This window comes from Herpailurus yagouaroundi, unplaced genomic scaffold (genome assembly GCF_014898765.1).
Source record: "Herpailurus yagouaroundi ecotype Mexico unplaced genomic scaffold, PumYag 186, whole genome shotgun sequence".
Classification (NCBI taxonomy): Eukaryota; Metazoa; Chordata; class Mammalia; order Carnivora; family Felidae; genus Herpailurus; species Herpailurus yagouaroundi.
In genome coordinates this window covers 41,317,625-41,339,083 of record NW_024412417.1, presented here as the reverse complement: position 1 = coordinate 41,339,083, position 21,459 = coordinate 41,317,625, and the positions used below count along the sequence as shown (strand labels likewise).

General features: G+C 55.1%; 1 protein-coding gene across 5 annotated transcripts in view; it reads left to right on the top strand.

Moving 5' to 3' along the window:
- The window catches only part of ZFAT (zinc finger and AT-hook domain containing), a 351,032-nt gene that overhangs the window by 272,385 nt on the left and 57,188 nt on the right, over positions 1-21,459 (top strand). For 4 of the 5 annotated variants that reach the window (XM_040494478.1, XM_040494480.1, XM_040494476.1 and 1 more), the window contains one exon: positions 19,583-20,515. The exons of the other annotated variant lie outside the window; for it this stretch is intronic. In XM_040494478.1, the coding sequence (XP_040350412.1) occupies positions 19,583-19,822 (240 nt within the window). In that variant the 3' untranslated portion in view covers positions 19,823-20,515. Of the gene's footprint in view, positions 1-19,582; positions 20,516-21,459 lie in introns of those variants that run through there. 5 annotated transcript variants of the gene reach the window in all.

The following is a 21,459-nucleotide window of genomic DNA, read 5'->3' as shown; positions in this document are numbered from 1 at the left end:
ATAAATAACATGGTATCCTGGAGGTGAAAGGGGAAAATAGGACCAGCAGAATTCAAGAGGTCTGAGAAATGCGGACCTTAAACAGGCAGCTCTACCTGAGAGTGATGAACGCCTTGGGGATGTCAGCCAGTGCCCCAAGGGTGCTGTAGGAGCACCAGGGGGCTGCCCACCTTGAACCTGGGTCCGGGATAGGGGCACATGTTGGGCAGAAAGGGCTTCATGGACGCCATGATGCCCGAAGGGAGTTCTGGTAGCAGGGAGTTGGGTGGGCACGGGGCTCCAGGCAGAGGAGAGAGCAGGAGCTGGTGGTCAGTGCTGGGTGACTAGATGCAGGGGGCGGGGGCAGGCGGGGCCCCACTTCAGTTAAATGATGGGCCCTCTTGCAAGCACCAAGTGGTGACAGAGGAGTCACTGCCCAGAAGGACCTCAGCCTGGTCTCTCCCTTCACTGTCCCTTCCCACTGCTCAAAGACCAGTGAAGAAAGCCTGAGTTCAGACAGCCCACAGCTTCCTGTCACTTCTCGGAGCCAGATGTCCTTTCTCCATGGGCTTCTTGACCTGTGTTACCCCTCTTGAAGGCATGTTGGCATTTTTGACAAATCAGTAGTTTCCAGGTTTTTCCATTCAGTCACAGAACCCAAGCAGTGAATCTGCTCTGAGCATTCCTGCCATTTGATGATCAGAGGAACCCCTTGTCCTCTCTGATACTGTCACTGACACTGGGCATGGCCTCAGAGCCTGGTACCCAGGCCAGCACGTGCACCACACCCCTTTCTTCCATGTTTCTGAATAGTAAGGAAACTTTATAATCACTCAGCATTTTCCTTTTAAGAAGGTCAGGATGACTGAACAGGTGGTTTTTATGATATGGGTCTTTTTGAGTTAAAAAAAAAAAAAGCATGTTGCTTATTACTGTTGAGGGTGACCCCTAGACAGCAGTTGGGGAGGGTGGGTACATTGCGGGGCATCACCCTCTGGGGCTGTGGGGGTATCTGTCTGGGAAAGGACCTCTGAGCTGCAGGTGGAGTGGATATGTATTATTCATTCATCTGTTTGCTTTTAAAATCCAGTAGCCTTTCAGGGTCCATGTGGTATTTGTGGCCTGTCTGGAGCATTTCCCTGTGCCCAGGGACCGACCTATCACAGGGTTAGTCCAGGCGAGGCTGTCCGGGGGCATGCACTTTGCCAAGCTCGCTTCTCTGTGACTCAGTTACCATTTCTGCTGAGACTTGATGAAAAAGCACGTTGTATTAGTGTTGTCCCGAGAAACAGAACCAATGGTGTGTGTATGTGTGTATGTGGGTGCGTGTGCACGTGTGTATATCTGCATGTATACAGAGACTAATTATAAGGAATTGGCTCACCAGGTATGGAGGCTGACAGGTCCCAAGATGTACTATCTGTAAGGTGGAGCCCCAAGCGCTGACAGTGTAGTTCACCTGCGTCTGAAGGCCGGGGCACCAGGAGAACTGGTGTTCCAGTCTGAAAGCCAGGAGGCTCAAAACCCGGGAAGAGCTGGAGTCCAAAGGCAGGGAGAAAACCCAGTGTTCAATCTCCAGGGTAAGCAGGCAGGAGAAATTTTCTCCTTCAAGGAGAGCCAGCCTTTTGGCTGTGTCCAGGCTTTGGCTGATTGGGTGAGGCCCACTCACACTAGGAGGGCAGTCTGCTTTACTTAGTCCTTTACTTTAAATGTTTTTGTTTTTTTCTTTTTTCCTTTGCAGATTTTTACTTAAATTCTAGTTAGTATACAGTGCAGTATCGGTTTCAGGAGTAGAATTCAGGGATTCGTCACTTACATACAACACCCAGTGCTCATCCCAACCAGTGTCCTCCTTAATCCCCATCATCCATCTCGCCCACCCCCCCACCTCCCTCCATCAACCCTCAGTTTGTTTTCTGTGGTTAAGAGTCTCTCGTGGTTTGTTTCCCTCTCTTCTGTTCCTCTCCCCTTTCCCATATGTTCATCTGTTTTGTTTCATAAATTCCACATACGAGTGAAATCATATGCTAGTTGTCTTTCTCCTACTGCCTTATTTCAATTATCGTAATACACTCTAGCTCCATCCACGTCGTTGCAAATGGCAAGATTTTATTCTTTTTGATGGCCGAGTAATACTCCGTTGTATGTGTATATCACATCTTCTTTATCCATTGCCCAGTCTCCATAGTTTGGCCATTGTTGATAGTGTCACTATAAACATCAGGGTACATGGACCCCTACGGATCTGTAGTTTTGTATCCTATGGGTAAATACCTAATAATGCAGTTGCTGGATTGTAGGGTAGTTCTATTTTTAATTTTTTGAGGAACCGCCATGCTGTTCTCCAGAGTGACTGCACCAGTTTGCATTCCCACCAACCGTGCACGAGGGTTCCCCTTTCTCCACATCCTCACCAACACCTGTTGTTTCCTGTGTTGTTAATTTTAGCTATTCTGACAGGTATGAGGTGGTATCTCATTGTGGTTTTGATTTGTATTTCCCTGATGATGAGTGATGTTGAGCATCTTTTCATGTGTCTGTCAGGCATCTGGATGTCTTCTTTGGAAAAGTGTCTATCCATGTCTTATGCCCATTTCTTCACTGGATTATTTGTTTTTTGGGTGCTGTGTTTGGTAAATCCTTTATAGATTTTGGATACCAGCCCTTTATCGGATATGTCATTTGCAAATATCTTCTCCCATTCCGTCGGTTGCCTTTAGTTTTGTTGATTGTTTCCTTCACTGTGCAGAAGCTTTTTATCTTGATGAAGTCTCAATAGTTCATTTTTCTTTTTGTTTCCCTTTCCTCCGGCAGAGTGTCTAGTAAGAAGTTGCTGCAGCTGAGGTCAGAGAGGTTGCTGCCTGTGTTCTCCTCTAGATTTTGATGGTTTCCTGTCTCACATTTAGGTCTTTCATCCATTTTGAATTTATTTTTGTGTATAGTATAAGAAAATGGTCCAGTTTCATTCTTCTGCATGTTGCTGTCCAGTTTTCCCAACACGTTTGTTGAAGAGATTATCTTTTTTGTTGTTGTTTATTTTTGAGAGAGAGAGAGAGAGAGAGTGAGTGAGTGAGTGGGGTAGGGGCAGAGAGACAGAGAGAGAGGAAGACACAGAATCTGAAGCAGGCTCCAGACTCCGAGCTGTCAGCACAGAGCCCAACGCGGGGCTCGAACTCACGAACTGTGAGATTATGACCTGAGCCGAAGTTGGATACCCAATTGACTGAGCCACCCAGGTGCCCCGAAGAGACTGTCTTTTTTCCGTAGGATATTCTTTCCTGCTTTGTTGAAGATTAGTTGACCATATAGTTGTGGGTCCTTTACATTAAATGTTAATTTCATCCATAAACACCTTCACACAAACCATCGAGAATAATGTTTGACCAAATATCTGGGCATCCGGTGACCCAGTCTAGTTGACGCATGAAATTAACCATCACACATGTCTGTGTGCATTTCACAGTGTCAGCCGAAGGTCATTGTTTGCTCCAGGCAGTTATTTAGTGAAATACCCAGTTGTCACAGAAATGACTTTGATTTACAGATTTCAGAGAGTTTTGGCAGCTTCCGGAAAGCATACATATTTTGGTAGATGTACATGTCTCTCACAGATGATGTTTCAGTTCAAGGCTCAGGAATGAGCTCCCATCCTGCAGATTCTTGAGGGGGTCACAGTTGAGGAGAGGCCAGCAGAACCACACCAGCCCCAGGGTGGGGGTCATCGACTGAACATAAATATTCCACCTCTGTTGCCAGGTCAACAGCAATTAGATCGTTGTTACTGTACCTCTGCCCGCTGAGTGACTATTTCACCGGTGACTGTGATTAGCAATACTCTGTTGGCAGGGCCCGATCTGTCCACACCGTGCATCTTGCTTACAGCTAAGGAGTCACGCTCCCAGATCGGGTGGTGCACCCACTCGTTATTCCTGGTTCTCTGTAACCCTAGAGTTGCCGCTCTTCTGTTCACGATTTTCCCTGGATGTGCTGGACGCTTCCAAGCTGTCAGCCAGGGCCCCCGCAGCAGGGAGAGGCTGAAAGGAGCGATTAATAAGACGGTCTCTGACCTGCAGGCACCCTGCCTACTTCCCTCATGCAGACCCTTGGCTGGCACGGTGCAGAATTACACTGCCACCTTCTTGTTCAGAACCCAAATGCTCTTACCGCATGCTTTCACTGCTGACTTGAAAAACAAACAAACAAAAGCAGAAATCCCATATTTGCCCAAAGCAACGCATCCTCTGCCAGCTGCTTTCCCACGCCCTTTGCCATCTCTTGGCGGGTCACCTGTGGTGGATGGAGCCAGAAGGTGAAGTTGATGTGTTAGTCTGGGGGAGAGGGGCGTGCAGAGCCCCCCTGGGCTCAGTGTGCAGAGCTCAGTCTGAGAGGCAGTTTTGGTAGCAGTTCAGGGGGTAAGACGTGTGTTGGTTGCCAGCCACCGCTAGAATTGTTGCTTGTTGTTTGCAGTTCATTATTTTTGCAAGGAAATGCAGTCCATGTCTATGGCTGACCACGTATACCATTTGCCTGCTTGCGACAAAGTGCAGGTGCAGCCTGTCCTGTTTTTAATTGAAGGCCCTGAGTCATCCGGTCTCCTGATGCCCTTTTGTGCTGTCCGTGTGTTCAAGGGCATCTGGTAGGAGACGCTGTTCTGCAGAAGGTGCTTCTCAAGTGCAGCCGTGGCTGGGAGAAGCCTCGTGCCATGCGATCCTGCTGGAAGGAGAGCTCAGAGTTGGCCGCCTCCTCTGGGGGTGGATGTTGAGCGTTTCATGATACTTGTGGCAAAATAAGGGGGACAGGGATCTGGAAGGTGACTTGAGTGAGGCTTCAAAATCTGTTTTCAGTGTTCTTTTAAAACAGTCACTGCATTCTATTAATATGATTGTTCAACTGCACTGCAAGAGACCTGGCGGCAGAATCGCATTGGCACGGAGACTCTTGCAATCCTTAAGAGGTCAGAGAAGATCCTGGTCATCTGCATTGTCATAAAGCTGGACCAAGTCGAGATCTGTCCCCTTATCCCGCCCACAAAAGGGACCAGGAGAAGCCCTTTCTGTTTTGTTTTCCACTTAAGTTCAAATAACTGGTGAGTTGATGGACTTTTCTTGTTCCCGCAGGAGGTACTTTTTAACTCATGCGGTGAGCAGACCTGTCCCTGACTTCCAGCACCACCCACAGGGTGGCAATAACAGGAGCGCCTCTCACGCTTCCTCTCTGTTCTCCTCTCCCCTCCGGGACCCCCTTTGTCTTCAGAGCACTTGCCTGAGTGTGGGAGACATCACAATTGCAGCGTTTCCTCCTTTTACACCACGATAAAACACTGGCGTCTTCAGTTCTGTTGTTTATTCTCCTTTGCCATTGTGGTGGTTTTGCCATGGTTGTGGTTTGTCTTGCCAGAAGATTAGGAAAAGGCATATGTGACTTTAAAAGAGCTGATAGTATGTGCAGCTGCTCGCATGTTCTATTCCTCCTCGCGTGGTGGGAATGTCCTGTGTGTTCCGTGCCTCCTGGTTTTGTAGGGTAATTACAGTCAAGATGGACCCCGATACCTTTGAAAGGGCCCACGTAGGGGAGTCATCGGTCTTGTGCAGGCGACTGAATGCATTGCATGTTGCAGGGGCTGAGGGCATATGTGTGACTGCTTCCTAACTCTTGGCGGGGGCTGGTGGGGGAGGGTCTAACACCGGCCTCTCTGTTAGGGCCCTGATGGATGCCTGCAATCCAGATAGACATCTCCTTTTATTCCCAGTCCTTTTGAGCTTTATAGAAGCACGAAGTGTCACTGATGACTTTCTCTGTTTTCCCCTTATCGTATCCCGTACTATGAGAACTGGTTGGTTGTCAGCTACACGTCTTGGGTAGTGAGGTTTGGCTCTCGCCTAAAGAACTTTATGGTACCATTTATTTGATCCTGGGGCCCTGCCAGTTTTAATTCTGTCAGGCTCCTAATTATACACACAGGTAGCCTCTTCCAATGCTTTTGGACTTAACGTTCCTTCTAGAATGTTGTTCTACCGCGGCTGCAGGACGACCTTCACGATGTCGATCCAGATTCAAAACATTCATTCAGGGTCTTGGCAGTGGGTTATGCTCCCTTGTCACCTAATGCCAACTCCTGTCCTTTGTGAGCCTTCCTTAGTGCTCCCTTAGCCCTGTGAATCTTTATCTTTGTTTTAAATAAAACTTCCTTCAGAGACCTTGGTGTCTGCTGTGATTTCGGGAGGATGACTTGAAGAATTGCATCCTTGTTCCCACCTCTCTTATTACTTGCTGAGCTCCTTCATCCCCTGGCAGTGATGGAAAATTCCACTTCTTTGCGAGATTTTAAAGTAAAAATCAGTGCCATGATCTCTCTGTGGCCATGTGGGAAATTGTCTGAAAAAATAGAGGATAAAGGTTTCCCGATCTCATTCCGGCCCTCTTGTTCATGTAAAGCATCTTTCGCTAGCCTGGGGATGTCAGTCTGTTGAACTTTTCTCCTCTTTTCTCTTCCTTTTCCCTGAGCCCTGATTTTCCTACCGTTGGGCCCCTGGAAGCTGTGGCTTGGCTGGTACTGTTTGCAGAATCCCACTTTGAGTTTCAGTATTGTTGGGTTTTCTCACTGCTCCTGGGGGCCTGTTTCCTGATCCACAGCCTGGGCTGGGGCAGGTGGGTTTCATCGGCCTCCTCCCGTCTCTGCAGCTCGCCCCGCAACAGCCCTGATAGGAGGGAGCCACAGCCGTGGGCCCCATCTGAAGGATATGTGCTCTTGGCCTTCCTTGAGTTTGCCCCAGGGCAGGGCTGCGGCCAGCTGGTTCCACTTTGCATCCCCCCCCCCCCCCCCCCGGGAGCAGTCACCTCCGTCCTGCTCTGAGGAGTTCCCCTAACCCAGTGCTGGGGACTCCACAGCCCTCCCTCCCCATCCCCGTTAGCTTCCCTAGCCGTGAATGCCCACTCTCCACTCCAGTGCTCAGCCCGAAACCAGGGGGTCCCCACGCGTCACCCCCACGTGTGATTGTCAGCACGTCCTCCCCTTGCCGTGGCATCTGCCCCCACAACACACCTCACGTGTCCCCGTGTCCAACAGCCGCCCGCTCCATCTAGGCAGCCGCTACTCCAGACGTGGTCTCTGGACCAGTGGCATCAGTCTCAGGGAGCTTGTTAGAAGCTCAGAGTGTCTGGCTGCACCCCAGACCCCCCAAGTCCGGCGGCACGTAGCACCGTCCCTGGTCCTCACTGATTTGTGTGCGTGGCCGAGTCTGAGAAGCTCTGCTCTAAACTGTTGGTCTCCCCACCCTGGTTTACCGACCTTCTCTTCACTGATGTCCTTACCTTCCCTCTTGCTGCTCTGAGGATTCCAGCACCCCTCACTTAAAACCCTCCGGTAACTTAGAAAGTGTTCAGCAAACTGGGAATAGGACTTCCCCACAGCAGTCTGGCGCCCCTGCCTCCCTCTGCCCCCATGCTTATAGTGTGTCCGCCCGCTGGGCAACCTGCTGATCCTCTTTTCGCACCTTCGCACCCTCTGCCCAGAACGGTCACTCATCACCAGCCTTTACGGGGCTCACTTCCTGTCGCGCGGGGTCAGCTGCAGGGCCACGCTCTCCGGCAAGCCCGCTCTCGAGCTCTCAGGACCACGTCGGGCCTTCTCCGGAACCCGTGGATGGGATGAGCAGTCCTCCTCGGGCTGTGTCATTAGGTGGTGCAGTTGACCTTGATATCGGAAGAGTAGCCAGGTTGGGCCGTGTCTAGTCCCTGAGCCCTTGAAAGCAGAGAACTTCCTCACCTGGTGGCAGACGTCGGCGAGATGAGAAGCAGAAGCATTTGTGTCTTTGTGTCTTCAGCCGCTTCGCTTGTGGTCATCTCTTGGGCAGAAATCGGAAGCGAGCCCAGCCACCGAACCCGGATGAGAAGCGGAGCACTCCTTTGTTACCGTCAGGCAGGCCGGCGGCACCGTACGGGCCTCTGGGCAGAGTGGAGGCCTGGAGGCTTTGGGGGCCTTCTTGCTTCCAGGTCCACGCCCACCTCTGCTATTTGTAACTGCAAGGAAGTGGCCATCCCTCTCTGCCCAGAGCGGCCGTGGGAAGCGGGAGGGCTGGGAGAAACGGCTTCCCGGGGGCAGACACTCACAGAGGAAGCCCAGCCTGTGGGCTTGTCAGGGGCCGTCACCTGCATCTGTGGGCAGAACGGGGGCCTCCTCCCTAGTCAGGACAGTAGGAAGGGGTAGGACACGGGCTGAGTCAAAGCTCTCTTGTCCTCTGGCAGCGGAGGAAATGGGAGGAGGTGGGATGGGGGTGTGCCCCTCTCACCACCGTCCTTGGGCCCTTGTCACAGACCACACCCTAGTGTGCCTGGACTCACCTCTGCCTTCCCCATCAAATGGGGGCTCGCTGAGAGTGGGGTTTGCTCTCCTTCTTCTGTGGGGTCTCCAGCTCTTAGCTTGGGGCCTGCTGTGTTGGGAGGCTTCCCTCGTGCCCGGCATCAGGAATCGAGGATCGGATGGCACGCATCTGAGCTGGGCGGGCTCGGGCTCCCTTCACCGTGGGCTGCAGCTGCCGTGGGTGCCCAGCCCGGGGAGCTGCAGGCCTCCCTGGACACACAGCACGGTCAGCCCAGGCCATGTCGAGTAGGTGGAAAAGGAGCCCGTGGCGCAGCTGGGAAGGGAGCAAGTGCCTAAAAGGGAGTCAGCCTATGTGGGCTTGAACTCACATCCGTCACCTAACGGTATGTGACCCGGAACAAAGCACTTCTCTTTGTTTTTTTGTTTGTTTGTTTGTTTTGTATTTTAGAAAGAGAGAGTGAGCAAGTGGGGGAGGGGCAGACAGAGAGGGAGGGAGAGAGAGAATCCCAAGCAGGCTCCACACTCAGCCCGGAGCCCAGAGCAGGATTTGATCCCTCAACCCTGGGATCGTGATGTGAGCTGAGATCAAGAATCGGACCCTCAATCGACTGAGCCACCCAGGCACCCCAAGCACTTTTCCTCTTTGAACTTGTTTTCTTATCTGTAAAATGGGATAGTAATAGAACCTACTGCGTGGGGCTAACGTACGGATTACGTGATTATGCAAATGAAGCAGCTGGCAGTGCCTGACTCGTGATTAAGTCCTCAGTAAATCTTAGCTCCTGCCATAGGAGTGACATAGCTCCTTGTCCCCTTTCTGTGCCTGTAGACTTCAGCCATAGCAGTTTCTGCTTCTAGAAGTTTCTGTTCAGCAAACAGGTACTAACACAGCTATCCAGGGCCTGTGCTTGGCATTAGGAGTCCCAGGGTTTCATAGGAGAGTTTGTTGCTTGGTCCAGACACATAAACGGGTAGTTGCATCATGTAGATTAACATCGAGTCTGTCAGGTCAGCACTGAGAAAGGCTGGGGGCTGCAAGGATGGTCACTTGGGGTGATTTTGAGAAAAGTCCACGAGGGTGGAGGACTTCTCTCCTGAGCAGCGTGCCGAGGAAAATGTTCTCAGAGTGCAGCACAGGGGTTTCGGTGAGAAGAATGACCCCGAGAGCTGCCGTCTGTGGACGGGTTCCCAGGCGGGGGTGAGGCTTGTAGGGAGAAGCATGTCTTCTGTGCGAGATGCCCTACAGGGCTGCACAGCCCCCCCGCCAGCACCTGGCACTAAACAGAAGTTCGGTACCTGTGTGCTTAAAGGCCAAGGAAGTAAAGCATTATGCACAATAAACTTGTCTAAATAGCAAAAGATATTCCTAGGCAGTAAGAAGCTGTTTCCAGCTTCTTTCTGTTTCCAGACTCCTTCCTCCTTCCCTGTCACGGTGCATGTGCTCTGGTTCTGTTTGAGTTCAGCTTTAAAATAGCTCCTGAATAATTCCGTTCAGATGGGTATCGAGCACCTGCTGTAAGCCAGCTGCCATGTGGGCACGGTCTACAAGGGGGACATGGCGGGGCAGTGGGGTCGGGGTATCAGATACCTGCCCTTGGAGGGGAGGGCACCTGCTGGCGGTCATGAGCACCGCGTGTGACCACCTGCCCTGCACCAGCCCCGTCATCGCTCCTCACATGTGCGTAGAGAGACCACTCTGTCCACCCCATTTTACCACAGTTTCCAAGACAAGGATTCTTTTCTCCTCAGTTGATTGTTGAGACCACACTGAACTGCTCTTGGACCCTTGAGAAATTCGAGACACATCAGATGTCTTAGCCCTTTTTGCTGCCCGAGCATCTGTCTCTAACCCCCCCTCCACCGGCTGAGTGAATTTGGCCCACACGCAAACCTTCTTACCCTTGTTCCGTGATGGACGCAGGGCCAGTAGGGGGGCGTCTTTCTGTTTCCAGACGTCTCTCACAGCGAAAGGAGTTGGCCCCTCCCTTCTGCGCAGACTGGCCCTCGGGACCCTGTGGACAAGTCTGCTCCATGCAGGAGGGCTCCCCAGGCCCTGGGGTCTAGGAACCAGGCTGCCGTGTTGACCGGCCAGACCCCACAGCACCCCCAAGCGCCGGGACTTGATTGGGGATGGCAGCGACCGCCTGTAGTGAGCAGTCTTTATAACCTGGGCTTTGGACTGTTTATAGGATCAATATTTTCAGAAAAGAAAGAGTATCTACTGTCTATTTACAACCAAGAGAAAAGTAGGGCGGAGGGGAGGCATTATGCAGTCTCCCCAGGAAGGATGAGTCACGGCCTTGCTCACTTGCTGGGCGTTTTGTCCTTTTTGAAAGGCTTTAAATCTTCATTGATGCACGGAATGGTTTCTCCCTGCCTGTGAATATCTTTTGATGTTTCTACAAGTTTCTTGCTCATAATACCCTTATTTCGGTCCTGTATATACATACATATTTCTAGAGTTGGAAATTTACGATGCTTTTTTAACAAACCACATTCATTTATACGTCTTCTCTCCTCTATAAATTTGGTATGGTATTTACCATCCTCCCTTTGTTTCTGACATTTACAGCACCACACCTAATCGACGGCAGACGTGCTCGCTTGCTAACCTTGGGACATGGGTCTGCCAGCCCCACCTGTAAGCTCTCGCTCGGTTATACGTTCAGCAGTGGGTGAAACCCTAATTACTGGGAAAAATGAGGCTCCTTCCTCAGAGCTTAAACATACACAGGGGACTGTTTCACCTACAAGAACAGACTGCGGTGTTATCACTCTTATTGTTTGGTTGTATTGGGATCATTCCTGTTGTTTGCTTGTATTTGGATCTCTATCTGCAGCCCTCTCTTACCTTGCCGTGAAATCTGCGAATTCCTGCGGCAGAAGGGACCCTGGAAAGGTGTTCGCAGTCTGGGGATCCCACAGTGTTCAGGACCGGGGCCCTGTCCATCAGGAAACCTCCTGCCCTGCCCCCAGGGGTCCAGGATGAGTGCTCCGCCTGCCTCCTTCCCCTAAACAGAGCGCAAACCCGCGGGTACCAGCCCTGTCTCTGTACTGAAAGGTCTCCTTTAAGGCCACACGATGTGGCCTAAAGCACAGGGGCTATGGTGAGTGCCCTTGGTGACCTCATGCACTTGGAGACACAGGCTTCTAAGGGGCCTCTGCCGCGGTCGCAGGTGACTCCTCCCCATGACTGGCACCATCTGACTGTGGCACCTGCACGGTCTCAGCTCTGCTGTCTTTGGTGGGTTCTGAGCAAGGGTAGCACATTTCTTAAGAGTTCTCCTCTGCATTCATTTTCCTCAGTGATTCATCCAGGAAGGAGGGACTCACTGTTTACTGTCTGCCAGGCGTGATGGGGGTCAGTGCTGGGCATGCTAGCTCAGGGCGCAGGGGGGCTCCCGGGATGACAGGGCATAGACCCGATTCTCAAAGGAAAGGAGGTGGGGTGGGTGTTCAGGCAAGCAGAGCAGCAAGGACAGGAGTTCAGGGGCAGGAGAGAACACGTGTGTGGTCAGGGTGCAGAGCCGAGCATGGGGGAGGCAGGGACCGGGGCGGGAAGATCCTTGTCCCTCCCACTGGGGGGCTGGGCTTCATCCGCAAGGCTACAAGCCACCCAGTAGTAGACGGAGGCAGTTAGAAGGACTGTAGGCCTTGGAGGGTCTCACCTGGCTTCGCCTTCCAGAATCCCGCGTTACTGGCTGTGGGATCTCAATAGCATGAGGTCAGGAGTGTGGGAACACTCTGTAAACTGGCGGGGGGGTGGGGTGGAGGGGCTGCCGCTAGGTCACGGGGCGAAGGGACGGTGGTGCAAGGAAGCAAGTGGTGTCGGAAGATGCAGACTGAGGAGGTATGAAAAGGAAGGTGAGGAAGGACAGAGAAGTGTTGCAGCATGAGTTTAGGCACCTCTGTGTGGCAGCCTTTCTGCACCCGTGCCCACGCTCGTGTGCACGTGCCCACACATCCACGCACACACGCACACATGCCCACACTCATACATACACATGTGCTTGTACATGCCTGCACAGATGTATGCATACCAACGCCCACATGCTCACGTACACACACACACACACACACACACACACACACACACACACTTACGACACACCTCCAGTTTGCCTCCTTGTGGCAGTCCAGCTGTTGTTCTAGGTTCTTCGTGTCTCCCGTGCCTGGCCTCATTCCGCCTGCCCATCACGGGCGATCATTCCATTCTGTGAGTCGATGCTCTGGACGGTGGCTCTGCCCTCCCGATGGCGTCTGAGTCCTGTCTGCCTCCCCTGCACCACCGTGGGCCGGTGGTGAGGCCGGCTCTCGGCCGGTCCTGAGAATGACCGCGGCACCAACAGGAGGAGAGTGGGTGGGGCTCCCCCGTTCGTTTCCTGGCCTGCAGCCCTGGGGGTCTCCCTTTCAAGGGCTGTGCCCCCGGAGACTCAGTGTAATAAATAGGAACTTGGTTCAGCGTATGGGGACGTGGATGGAGGTGTGAAGGAGGCCTGAAGCCATCTCCCTGCAGCGGCAGAGGTGACCGAGGGCTTTCTTCCCCCTGAAAACGTGAAGGAAAATGTCTCCTGTCATGGAGACATTCAGACCAGAATCTCCCACGTGAAGGTGTTTAGTATTTTCCCCACGCCCGCCGGGGGCAGTAGGCTTGTGGGACAGCGATGGCATGTGGGCCGCGTCCTGATGGAGGTGCTTTGGTGCGATTTTCATTCCGAAGGGTTATGAAGCAAATAGACACTAAAGCAATGCCATCCAGACAGGTATGATTCTGGCCTCTTTTCATTCTAGGGCCAACAGAGGTTTTAAACCTACCTTTGGTTACTCATCGTTTATTTCTGAGCTTGGAGCCAAGTTTAAATAAGGCGCTAGGTTTCGACGGAGCCCGACTGTTGCCTGGAAATTCCGGTGCCCGCCAGGACTGAAATTGCAGAGGTCCGATTGAGCTCCTGAGGGGCTTTGTGGACTGGAGCCCCTCCACACGAGCTCATGGCCGACTCGGGCACCAGGAAGTTATCCACGCTGTTCTGAAAGCTCTGGGTGGGAGGCGTGATGCACGCGTGTTGTGTATTCTAATCCGCCAGCCGTGTTTAGAAATGGTGGGTTTAAATACCCAACTAGTAACAGCTTTTCCTTTTTTCTCACTGCTGCTTCTGTGGGATTCAGCCGTGAGACACAGCTCTTTCTTCCCTGCATTGGCCTTTGTTTGTCATATGATGGCCTTGAAAGTCTCTGGGGGCGTTGTGGTCGGTGCGCTGCATGGCACAGGACGGCGTGTGCTGGGCACGTGTTCCAGGGCACGGAAGGCTGTGCACAGAGGTGACGTGCTGTTCCAGGGCAGGCTTCCCCACGGGACACCGCTTTCCCGGATGCCTTCCCGTCTGGCAAGACAGCCGCCTCCACGTACTTCTCCTGGCCAGTGTCAGGGATTCCTGAGGACAAGGTGCCCTTGCCGTCACTGTCCCCCAGGGGCGTTCTTGGGAGCATCTATGTCTGAGGCATGGGGGACACTCTGACAGAGGAGCCCGTCGGTATGTTCTTTTCAAAGCGGAAATGGAGCTGTGAAAACGGATGATGCCAGGGCTGGATGTGGGAGGCCAGCGGGAGAACCAGGAAGAGGGGCGGTCCCGTGCCGTGGGTGAGGAGCCCCAATCATCCGTCTGGCTGTCAAAGGCGTGGCAGCCCGGGGGGCCGCTGTGTGGCCCGGACCGAAGTATCTCCTGACCTGGCGTCCAAGTGCGTGGGTGTGGGAGGGGGCAGAGCGCAGGGGCAGAGCCCTGAGGGAGAGCTCTCCGCCTCCCTTGAGCCCCACGCTCCTCTGGAGCTGGGCACTGAATCCTCGAAGGGTGTTCTGACGACCGGCTGCTACGGCAGAAGCAAAATCCTTCCCGCAGCATCCGCGCGTGCCCCTCCCGCACAGACTCCTGGGACCGCCCTTGGCGGTGAGAGGCAGCCGAATCCGGGAGCAGCAGAGCTGTGTTCAGGTGTCTCCTCACACTGTTACATGTCTGCGGTGTTCACCCGTGGCCCGGGCCCCAGGCTAGACGGGCCGACCGTGTTCTCCCAGGAACCACTCCCGCGGCGTGGCCAGTGTGAGGCCACCTCGTGCAGGCTGGAGAGTTTTCAGACCGAGAGTCAGAAGACCTGGGCAGCTTCCTTCCTCTCTGAGCCTGCCCCTCTCCCGTAAAATAAGGGGGTGGACCTTCAGGACTTTCGGAGCCAAAGGGGATCCCTGTGTGGACAGTTTGCCTCTGAGCCTCCCTGTGGTCTGGGAGGGCTCCCATCAGACAGACACCAGGGCCAGCAGTGGCCTGGCCTGGGGGGTGGTGGCAGCTCCAAGCTGTTCTCTCTGCGATGGCTTCCAGGTTCTACCCCCGGATAGTTCTGTAGGTGGCACCGGCGCCCCCCGTGTGTCCGCTCAGACCGTGGCGCCGGGCTGGGACGCAGGAGCCCGTCCCTGCTCTCCAGAAGCTGCAGGCACACCGGGGAGATCTGTGCAGGACGGGCTGTGATACAGAGCCGGGTGAGGGCTCTGCACAGGCTCCATATGGCGCGTGTGAGCGCAGGGAACCCCTCTTCCTGAGGGATCCCCCAGCTGGGGCCGCTTCTCGAACGTTGGGAATGAGAACGGACAACCTGCCCGTAACAGTTTTTACAGAGAAAAGCGGACGGGGGACCAGGAGCAAAGGGAGCACATAGGGCAGGCAAGGGGGTAGGGAGAAAGCGAGACAGTGGGGCAGCTGGGCTGCTGGCCCGCCCCATCCCCATCAGCGCTTGCCCTCGAGCGGACGAGGGTGCTGGCGGCCACAGGAGCGCTGGGCCTCGGCGGGAAGAGCGTCCTTGGCAGGAGTAGAGCCCAGCAGACAGCCAGCTGGTGTAGATCCTAGAGCTGCGAACTCGGAGCCTGACTTAGTGAGTAATTTGTACAGTCCCGTGGGTTAAGGTTTTCTATTAAGCTATCTCTGCTGCTAATAATTTAGCTGGAAGATATGTTAGATACGGAATTGGGGAAACCCATCTCAGGGGATAATGACATTGTGAAGCCATATTATGTCTACCGTGGGGAACAATTTTAAGCCTGTGCTAATAGTTGAAGCTACAAGAGATGATTCTGAATGGAGAAAATGGTTGAGGGCTCTGCGGGCAGCTGTAGGGCCTTTGGGTTGTGGAAAGTAATCACGTAACCCGATTGATCGGTGACACGGAATCCCATTAGTTGCCGAGGAGGGTCTCTGACCGGGGGGGTCACCCAGACCGAGGTCCAGCTCTTGCTGCCTTCCAGCTATTTGACCCCCGGTGAGTCACTGGGCTACTTAAGATTTCATTCAGAAAGGCCCCAGCACGAGGCACTGTGCGTCCGGGGCCGGCCAGCCGGACGCCGGGCCCCATGGGGCGCGGAAGGTCCACGGTTTGCACAAACATGAAACGTGGGGCGTGGAGGGCGGAGAGGGGCTCCCTCCACTGTGTTCCGTTCCCGGATCAGCTGTAGGTCAACGACAGCTGGGCTGGCGGGGCCCCTGGCTCACAAAGGCTCCTAAAAACATTAACACTGTCCTGCAGCAGGCCCAGGCAGGCTTCAGGAACCGTGGCCGTCGTGAGTTAGGTTTTGGGACTCGGTAAGGTGACGGAGCAGTGGCACGCGGACTCTCTTACGCCTGTGCCCCCCTCCCCCCCCCGGAAGGACGCTCTTTGCAGGACTCCTGCAAAAGTCACATTTACCTTCGTCGCCATCTCTCTCCCTGGTGAATTAAGCCCGAAAGCCCGCGTTGGGAAGGTGTACTGTGTGCTCTCACCATTAGCAGTGGATGGAGTGAATGGTGATTGTGTCGCACAAAACCCTGGAGCTGAAAACTGAAGAAACAAAACAGAAACAGAAAGGAAAAAGGGTTGTCTTTGGACAGACTTCATCCTTCGAGAAGGCGATACAAACAAATGCACGTATACATGTAAAGGGACAGTGAGACAAGTGTAACACTCAGGGAGTCTTGACCTCTCACGTTAGGCAAGTTTTGATTGGTGGGGTTTCATAGATGGGGTGATGCTGGCCCTTCTTGGAAAACCGTTCGTGCCTTCCTTTGTAAAACGAAGTCTTAGTCCCTCAGCTGAGGGAAGCCCTTCCGGACCCGGCCGTGAACCTCGCTGCCGCTCCTTCCCAGTGCTGTCTCCGTCCTGTGACTTCGGCACGTTGGACAGATGCCCCCGGAGGGCCTCCCACGAGCAGATGGCCCCGTGGCCTGCAGCTCAGGGTGGGGCCCGGCGCCTCTGGCTCAGCCGGGAGCAGAGCCTCGATGCAGAGAGGGGTCCAGAGCAGAGGCCGAGGACGGGTAGCCTGGAGTGTGCGAGAGGGCTCAGAACAGAGCCCAGGTGAGGCTGTGGAAGCAGCAAAGAGGGTGTCCCAGTGAGTAAAGCTGAGGTCGGCTCAGCAACGTGAGATGGCGCAGAGCCTTCTGGAAAGGTGAAGACAGAACTCTGCCTGGTGGGTGTGCTGGTTGGGAGATGCTCACTAGCCCCTCTCTGTCTGCGAAGCCTTTTGCCGCCACCGCGGACAGCACCACCCTCCACGACGCGGCCCCCGGGCCCCCACGCGACAGTAATAAGCACTTGGTTTACCGTTATTCCAAGCACGGCGGCCTCACTTGGTCTCTGCCTGTCTTCCTCCCCCCGTCTGTGGGCAGAGGCCGTGTCTGGGTCATCTCGGGACCTCCCCCTCCTCCTGGGCTGGCTCCGGAGAACCCCACTATCATGGACACGGGAGGCTGCGGCCTACGCAGGGGCAGGGTTCCCCGTGTCCACGGCCCTGGTTGCGGCCCTCGTCAGTACGGGGCCGTCGTGTCCGCGTCATTCACAGGGACAGGCGTTTTTAGCCAGTGGAAACTTGCTGTTGTGACTGCCTCGCGTCTCCCGTGCCCAGGAGTGTGTGGGTCTCAGAGCTCGTGTGCTGGTTGATCTCAACATTTTTATCGCATCATCCGTTTACCTGAGGTGCCGCAGGCTTACTTGGCACGTGGGAGGTCCCAGGCCCTCAGCACGGATCACCTCGCCCCTGCACCTCTTCCTTTGTGTAGAATTTCCTGACAGTTAAGGGGGAAAAAAGCATTTGTTGTTCCCCTCCCTTCCCCAACCTTCTGCCAGGCACTCTCTTTCAGTGTGAAATAAATCAATATTTGCTTCTAAAGTCTGGGTGCACAGTACATTTTCCCATTTAAATGAAATGGAAGCAAACACTAAAAGAAAAAAAAAAAAGAAAAGGTCGTGATTCACTCTAGAAAAACAAATCAGGCTAAATGTGTTAAGAGTTTCCACTCAGGCTAGGTCTCTGCTTCTGGTGAATTCTTCCAGTCCGCATTAGCAGTTCCTCCTGATCGTAGCTTCGTGTGGTGCCCTCCCCAGAAAGGCCTTCCCATTCCTCTAAGTGCAACACAATCCCCCTGTTGACACAGCCCTACCTGCTCACAGGGTACAGTACTGTCACAGGGCCGGAGGGGGACCCCTGGAAGCCACTTGGGTCAGTCCCAGGGGAGCATGGAGTCGTGGTTGTTGCAGACGGACGGGCAGGGAGAAGGTGGCTTCTCTAGACACCAGCTGGGAGAGGAGTCAGGTGCCATGACTGGGAGCTCCCGGAGGCCACCTGAGTGCACCCGCCTTTCCCGTCAGTCCCTGGAGTCACTGCTCCTTCTACCCGCCCTGCCTGGCATCCCTCCCCGCTTCTCCTCCAGAGATGATCCCTGGCCACCGGCCCCTCCCACCCCCCCAGGCTCTGCCGGCCCCTCGGCCCCTGCGTCTGCCCCCGCTGGGCTGGGCTGTGGTTTTCCACCGCACCTGTCACGGCCTCTGGTCCCTGGTGGGGCATCACTCAGCAAATACGTACTCGTGTGTGCCAATCATCCAGCTTGGCCCTGGGGGAGAGCTGTGCCTGGACTCCGCAGCCCCTGCCCGCACGGAGCGCAGCGTGGTCTGGTGGGGTATGAGAAGAGGACAGAGGTTTGGAGGAGGGGAGGAAGTCACAAGTGACGGACAGGCCGCAGTACCTTTCAGGCAGCGGGTGTTTACGAAAGTCATGTCCGACGAATACCGCGGGTGCCGGGAGGGCCGTGGTGTGGTTAAACACCCACTTCGCGTGCAGAATGTCCTTTATCTTTCCTCCAGCCCCCTGAAGTGGGCATTAGTCCCCCGTTCACAGATGAGAAAACTAAGGCTTGTAGGGTAGGTGTGTGGCCTCACAGCTAATCGTGGCGAGCAGCCGTTCGAGCCCTGCTTAGCGCAGGACAAAGGGCCATGTTGACCAAGGGACTGCTTTGGCCTTGCCGTTCATCCCCAGCCCCTGCCCTGGAAAGGAAGCGCCTGTCTCACGTCCCTGCACACATCTGAGGACTCTGATTCCCTTAGAGAGCAACCCCATACCCTCCTTCTCTTCCAACCCTTCCGTTATTTTTGCGGCCTCAGGCTCCCAGCTCCTCCTAAACCTTCCCCGTGTTCTTTCGATGACTTTTCTTCCCGAGATCAAAGACGGTTGTTATTTAAAGCAGGCCAGAGCCCGCAGGGTCAGGGACACTGGGCATCAGCACTACCGGAATCGGCTCTGTCTGGAACCCGGCTGCTCGGAGCTCCGGACAGTGGCCTGGCTGTACAATTCAGGTGCCCTCCACTGACAGATGTCCCCACAGACTCTCCTGCCCAGCCCCGGGGGGCGGGGGCTACCTCCGCCGGCCACCTCCCCCGGATAGCTAAGGCATTGGTGTTGGTGGTGGGCTGCGTCTGGGGGGAATCAGTCTTGCAGGAACATCTCCTTTTTCCCAGTGCGAGACTGATCTGCAGTACAGGGGCTGGGCTCCCACAGTGTGTGGAAAGCCAGAAAACCCGGGATAAACGTAGGCCCCTTTCTCAGCTCCAAATGGACCAGCTTTGAATTTCCAGAAGCCGCCCACCCAACCCTCGACACGGTTGCAGTACATAATCTGTGCGCTGCCCTCCAACCCGCACACCCTTGGCCACCCCCGCGCCCCTGGGAGGCAGCTTGGCGTCAAGAGAAGAGCCTGGACTTTGGGTGTCAGCTCGGGCTCCGCCACCTGCCGCTGCTGGGGCCTCTGGCCGTGTCGCTCTGCGGCGTGGAGCCTCCCTCTCTTCGTCCATAAAGCAGGGACGGGAGCAAGCGCAGGGCCCTGTGTGCGGTGGGGATGAGCTCCCGGAACCTACCAGACGCTCCGTCAGCAGTAGTTGTGATTCTGTTGTCGTGGCTCGACCCGGAAGCAGGACCCGTGTGACCTTTCTCTTGCCCTCACACAGGTCACGGACGAGGAGCCCAGCTCCAACCACACGGTCATGATCCAGGAGACCCTCCAGCAGGCCTCCGTGGAGCTGGCTGAGGAGCACCACCTCGTGGTGTCCTCTGACGACGTGGAGGGCATCGAGACGGTGACCGTCTACACTCAGGGCGGGGAGGCTTCGGAGTTCATCGTCTACGTGCAGGAGGCCGTGCAGCCCGTGGAGGAGCAGGCGGTGGGGCCGCAGGCCCAGGAGCTCTAGGGGACACGCGGCGGCGGCTGGACGCCACGGGGCGGGCCCGCCAGGCTCTCCGCGGGACGGCACCCTTGGTGGCTCTCTCCTCCTCGGTCCCCGCCCAGGCGGCCAGATGGGGCTCCCCTCGTCCCCCTTTGGGGGGGCAAGGCGACCGGCATCACCAGCAATACAGGACCCCCCGTTCCCAGCCCAAACACACACACCCCTTCCTCTGCGTCCTCTGCTTCCGGAAAGACTAGGCATCGACTTCCCACACAGCCCAGGCCGCGTCGCCCCTTTGCTTCGGGATTCATGCAGGGACCCGGTGCCCGTCAGCGTCTGCCCTGAATCACACCCCCAACTCCCTGACCCCGTGCAGGTGCCCAGCCTTCCTCTGGGACCGCTCTGTGGCCTGAATGATGGGAGGGAGCCAGCCGGCACGGAGAAAGTGACCTTTTGGTTTGGAATCCCCTCCCGGGGAAAAGAGGGGAGGGGATCCTGGCTTTATCCACAAGGTCCTACTCCCCCACGTCCCCAAGTGTCGAGGGCACTTGTTACCGCTTGCGGAAACCACAGTTGAGGACCTCTTGTTCCCGCAACAGGCGGGATCTTAGCTTACGTCTTAGAATCCTGCTTTTTAAAAAAAAATGCACTTTTTACTATTCACCTCCCGTTCTATGAGATGTGGTGGGTAGAATAAAAACATTCTCGGCCTGAGCACTCCAGTGTCTCCATTAGCGTGGATGGTCTGTGTCTCCCCCTCTTGTGAATCAGAGTCTTAGGTTTGGGCCCCACCCGGAACCACCCCATCCGAGGTCCAGAGCCCTCAGCTCATAGATGAGGGTGCCCCCCCCCAAAACATTTTTACGTTTGCTTTGGGGCCACGGCTGGAGGTGAACGGTCTTGCCTTTTATTTCCCGGGGCCTGGCCCTTGGTTTGCTGCCTCTGAGACGCTGCCCGCCCCTCCTCTCCACCTTACGCTCAGGAGGGGCGACCAACGGACCGAAGGCGTCATGGCACGCTGCTCTTGGAGATGCAGGCCGGGAGCCGTGATAAATCCCTTCTTGAGCCTCTGCCCTGTGCACAGCATGGTAGGGGCATCGGGGTGAGTCCTCCGGCAGCCTGCCCCGTCCTGGGTCTCTCGACGTCATCACCCACCCTCCAGTTCACGGAGGCCAACATGTGTTTCCTCCGAGAACCCTTCAAATGAAGTCTTCGGCGTATATAAACGGATGCACCGACACAAAGCGGTAGTTGCTCTGGTTGAAGACAGCGGAGTTCACCGCCCCGCGCACTTGGCCCTCCGTGTTAGGGCCCAGTCATCCCACCCCGGCAAGCCCCGAAGGCGCCTCTTGAGGGAGGTGTAAAGCTGCTGCTCTAAGACCGGGACGCAGGTGGCCTCTTGCCCTCAGCAAGGAAGGGAGTTCAGGGAAGGAAGGACACTCCCCGGTCGGGATGAGTCGGGCAAAGTTCCCGATGGAGGCGGCCTGTGATCAGAGCCTTGCAAGCTAGATAGAGGGAAGGATAACGGTAGAAAAGTAGCACTGAGTCATGCCCGGGACGGGACAGCATGGGGGAGGGCCAGTGATCCTCGGGCAGTCCATCTGGCTGATGGGTGGCTCTAAGGAGAAAAGCAGAAAGCTCAACCAGAAGCCAGAACCAGG